General features: G+C 42.1%; 1 protein-coding gene across 1 annotated transcript; it reads left to right on the forward strand.

Annotated features, from left to right (window-relative positions):
- The first annotated feature begins 1,461 nt into the window (after positions 1-1,461).
- Positions 1,462-4,372, forward strand: LOC141631423 (uncharacterized). The gene is made up of 3 exons (XM_074444096.1): positions 1,462-2,002; positions 2,658-3,091; positions 4,346-4,372. The coding sequence occupies exons 1-3, from the start codon at positions 1,462-1,464 to the stop codon at positions 4,370-4,372; spliced, it is 1,002 nt and encodes a 333-aa protein (XP_074300197.1).
- Positions 4,373-4,975: the final 603 nt, after the last annotated feature.

The raw sequence follows: 4,975 nt of genomic DNA on the forward strand, positions 1-4,975 counted from the left end.
ATGAGGCTAAGATAGACTATCGTCAGAAAAATGTGTCTTTAAAGAGGCCTAAGGGGATTAGAGTGTCATATCGGTGGTTTGTGGTGAACCCCAAGGTTAAGATGATTGCAGCTCTGACTTTAAAGTCATATTTGCGGAAGGGATGTCCTAAGATTCTTTGCCATGTGAGGGATACTCGCATGGAAGAGCCATCAGCAGCAGAGATACTGATTGTGGGTGAGTTCTAAATTGTCTTTCCGGAGGAGATACTAGGATTACCTCGTTAGAGGGACATTGACTTCAGTTTAGAGCTTAAACCTGGGACGGGACCTATATCTAAGGCCCCGTACCGTATGGGACCAAAGGAGATGGGAGAGTTGAAGAAACGGTTGAACGAGTTGTTAGATAAAGGGGTACATGAGACCTAGTTTATCGCTTTGGGAAGCACCAGTTCTGTTTGTGAAGAAGAAAGATGGCAGCTTGAGGTTGTATATCGATTACCGAGACTTGAACCACGTCACGGTGAAGAATAGGTATCCTTTGCCGAGGATAGATGATCTTTTTTACCAGTTGAGTGGAGCTGGGGTATTTTCGAAGATTGATCTAATATCGGGTTACCACCAGTTGAGGATTGCGGATGAAGATATTCCTAAGACTGCTTTTCGGTCGCGGTATGGTCATTATGAGTATGTGGTGATGCCTTTTGGGTTGACAAAAGCGGCAGCAGTGTTTATATATCTTATAAACCGGGTCTTCAGTCAGCTTTTGGATACATTCATGGTGGTTTTCATTGATGATATTTTAGTTTATTCCAAGACTAAAGAGGAGCACGAGGAACATTTGAGGTTCGTTTTACAAACTTTGTGAGACAACCAGCTATATGCTAAGTTGTCTAAGTGTGAGTTTTGGTTGGCGAACGTAGCCTTTCTGGGCCATGTGATTTCAAATGATGGTGTACCTGTGGATCCTAGTAAGATCGAGGCGATGTCAAACTAGGAAGCACCGAAGAATGTTGCTGAAATTCGGAGTTTCTTGTGTTTAGCTGGATATTACAGAAGGTTCGTAAAAGAATTTTCCAAGATTGCTAGGCTGGTGACAGCTTTTATGAGGAAAGATACCAGATTCCGCTGGAATGGGAGTTGTGAGGCGGCATTCCAGACCTTTAAGGAACGTTTGACTACAGCTCTTGTCTTAGCTTTTCGAGAAGGGAGTGAGAACTACGAGGTGTATACTGACGCTTCGAAGAATGGGTTGGGATGTGTTTTAATGCAGAATGGGAAAGTCATTTCCTATGCTTTGAGGCTATTTAAGTCATATGAAGAGAACTATCCAACTCATGATTTAGAATCGGGTGCAGCTGTGTTTGCTCTGAAGATTTGGAGACACTATTTGTATGAGGCGACCTTTAAGATGTTTTCGGATCACAAGAGCTTGATGTACATCTATACTCAAAAGGGGCTGAATATGCGTCAGAGAAGATGAATGGAGCTGATTGGTGACGATGATATGGATATTATTTATAATAAGGGAAAGGCTAATGTAGTTGCAGATTCCTTGAGTAGGAAGAGTGTGCATTCTTTATGCACGACCTTGTCATTGATGAAATTGAAAGATAAAGTGGCTAAGATAGGAATTCACATGATTCTCAAAGGTGATGCTACTCGTTATTTAACAGTAGAACCTGAGCTTTATGATGACATCAAGAGGGAACAGGTTCTTGATCCAAGGATTAAGGAATGGAAGACAGGGGTGGAGAAGGGTACTGTTTCGAGATTTTCGATCCATATAGATGCGAGTGTCCGATTCGATGGGAGGTGGTGTGTGCCTAATGATGTCGAATTAAAGAAACTGATTATGACAGAGGCTCATTGCATTCCTTATTCGGTGCATCTAAAGGGTGATAAGCTATATAAGGATTTAAAGAAGACGTTTTGGTGGCCCGGAATGAAGAAAGAGGTAGCTGTGTTCGTGGCTAGATGTTTGACTTGCCAGAGAGTCAAAGGGGAGCATCGGAGACCGCAAGGTAAGGTTCAGTCACTTGAAGTACCTGAGTGGAAATGGGAGTCGATATCCATGGACTTTATTGCGGGGTTATCGAGAACTCAACAGGGTAATAACATGATATGAGTGATTGCCGATCGTCTGACAAAGTCAACTAATTTTATCCCAATGAAAGATACTTGGATTAACATTCAGCTCGCTAATGGATACAGGAAGCACGTGGTCAGATTACATGGGGTACCAAAGGATATTGTGTCGGATAGAGATGCGAGATTTATTTCTTGGTTTTGGCAGGAGTTACAGGCGCTGATGAGGACTACCTTAAACATGATTACAACATTTCACCCTGCAACGGATGGCCAACTTGAGAGGACCATCAAGACTTTGGAGGATATGCTACAAGCTTGTGTGGTGGAGTTTGGTGGGAGTTAAGATGATCGACTTGATTTGATATAGTTTTCTTATAACAATAACTATCATACGAGTATTGGAATGGCACCATTTGAGGCACTGTATTGGAGGAAGTGTAGGAGTCCAGTGTGTTGGGATGATAGTGTAGAAGTTATGGTTTTGGGAGAGCAAATGGTACAAGATATGATTGAGCAAGTATATTTGATTCGACAAAAGATGAAGGCTGCCCAGAATCGGTAAAAGAGTGATACGGATTTGCATCGCAGGGATATTGAGTTCAAGGTGGGTGACAAAGTTCTTTTCAAAGTCACCTATGCGTGGCGTTATGAGGTTTTGCAAGAGAGGGAAGTTGAGCCAGAAATTCATAGGGCCTTATGGGATTTTGGATCAGATAGGTGATGTGGCTTATCGACTAGCTTTACCACCAGCTCTTAATCGGGTGCATAATGTGTTCCGTGTGTCACAACTTCGAAAGTATAAGAATGATCTATCTCATGTGATTGAGGTCGAGAATATTGAGCTAGTTGAAGCGCTTACTTATGTGGAAGTGCCAAAGGAAATATTGGATCGTAAGGTGCGCAAGACAAGCAACGGTGAAACCATTTTGCCTAAGGTGTTATGGTCTAACCATAATGTTGAAGAAGCTATATGGGAGGCGGAGGAGGCAATGAGGGAGTGTTATCCACATCTCTTTGATCAGGTATGTTTATTATGGGGTCGTAACCTTTCTCTTTTTTTTTTTTTTTTTTTTTTGGTGTGGGGGGGGGGGGGGGGGGGGGGGGGGAGGGGGGGGGGTGGTGGTAAGGAGATGATCGCATGTGGTTTTGGCCAGTTTTGAGGTCAGTTTTGGTTGTTGTCCGGGTTATGTGGTCATAGTTTGGTTATGTTTTGGGGGTATGGTTGGTGTTGTTTTCGAGTTGTGTGGGTAGTAGTCTAATTTTTGCATGGTGGTTCAGGTATGTGTGTGAACTTCGAGGACGAAGTTCGTTCTTAAGGACAGAATAATGTAATACCACTGATTTTTGAGTATAGTGAACTCGGTCGAGTAGGCTATACTCGCCCGAGTGGGTCGTCGGGTTTTCGAGGCAGACTACTACCTTAGGTGCACTCGGCCGACTATGTGACACACTCGATCGAGTTGGGATTACTCGGTCAAGTATGTTTGGTACTCGACCGAGTGCCCGGTCTGATGAGTCGCTTTCCGCAGTTTGATTAGAGTGATAAGGGAGTTAGATATATTTCGATAATCATTTTGTTAATATATTTACTAAACCTTAAACAATTCTCTAAACCCTCGCTAATCGCTTTAGTCATCAAGCAAGAAATATCTAGCTTTCGGTTGCCGGATTTCGTGATCTTGTGTCAATCGATTTGTAAATATTAGTCTCATTTATTTTGAAATTAGTTTACATTCGTTGAAACCCTAATTTGGGTTAAGATTGGGGGTAATTAGTTGATTAGTAATGGATTATGATGTGGTATTACTTGATTATCTTTGTTAGGTAACGATTTCATAGAAGAGCAGTTCTAGCTTCGTTGTTGTGTTGATTTGCGGAATTTGCGAATAAGGTAGGGTTTCCCTACTCAGCCTCCTGTAAAATTGGTTATAAGTGATGTGTTATTGTGTGATTGCTTTGATGTGAAAGTAATGTGGTATTTTGATATTGTTGACATTGTTAGTATTGATTGTGGAGCCATTTTCGGGAGATGGTCTTCACCCCCATGTTCGCCCCTTATGGCTTCCGTCACAAGGGAGATGTGCACATTAATGATCTGGGTTTGCTCATTGCAATGAGCGGGGTTAGGTGGCAAGGATGCGGTCTGCCACTGGCGTTTTGGGTACCTGTTGCGATGGGTAACCTAGGAGGTCCGGGCTATGGTTCAGACATTTGTATTAGGAAGTTGGAGATTGTTTATTACAGGATTGAATTGATATGGTTTGTTGTTATTGTAGCTCATGATTAACTGTCCAGTTGACTGACCCTTCATGTTTTCAAAACCTGCGGTGATCCATTGGGGGATGGTGAGCAGATATATAACAGGTATTGTTGTTGAGCTTGCATGCGGGTTTGGATGAGACGTTGATTCTTCAGCTTCCGCCGAGTTCTTTAGCTTCCGCTGAGTTTAGCACATTTAGTCTTTTGGTTTACAATTGTATTTCTTTTGGATTTTGGCTTTTTGGATATGTAATTTTATTAAACTACTTTTACTTTAAATATGCGTTCTTTGATGGTCTATTTGATATACCTTTCCTCGGGTAATCGAGATTGTAGCACTTCCATTTACTAAAGTAGGTCTTGGTAAGGCACTTTGGTGGATGGGGGGTGTTACATGTGGTGTATGCTAACTTGTAATGTTGGATGGAGAATGTGATATGTGCGATATGTTTTAAGAGTGGATGTTAAGTGTTAGAGTATGATAAGCATTGATTTCGTTATTTGGCATTCTACTACCGTGTATGTGCGTAGACTGTGCTAGTGCTCTCGTTGTAGTGTAACTCCCTAATGGTTACTGTAGATACCTGGTATCTGTTGAATCCCCAACAAACACCCGATGATTATCAGACTACAACATGCTTAGGAAT

This window comes from Silene latifolia, chromosome Y, assembly GCF_048544455.1.
Source record: "Silene latifolia isolate original U9 population chromosome Y, ASM4854445v1, whole genome shotgun sequence".
Lineage (NCBI taxonomy): Eukaryota > Viridiplantae > Streptophyta > Magnoliopsida > Caryophyllales > Caryophyllaceae > Silene > Silene latifolia.

Excerpts from the sequence above, each read along its gene's own strand:
- LOC141631423 (XM_074444096.1), top strand. The coding sequence starts at position 1,462 with ATGGAGCTGATTGGTGACGATGATATGGATATTATTTATAATAAGGGA. Across the intron at positions 2,003-2,657 it reads GGAGCATCGGAGACCGCAAG|GGATATTGAGTTCAAGGTGG; the intron begins GTAAGGTTCAGT and ends TTTGCATCGCAG. Across the intron at positions 3,092-4,345 it reads ATCCACATCTCTTTGATCAG|CTCATGATTAACTGTCCAGT; the intron begins GTATGTTTATTA and ends TTGTTATTGTAG.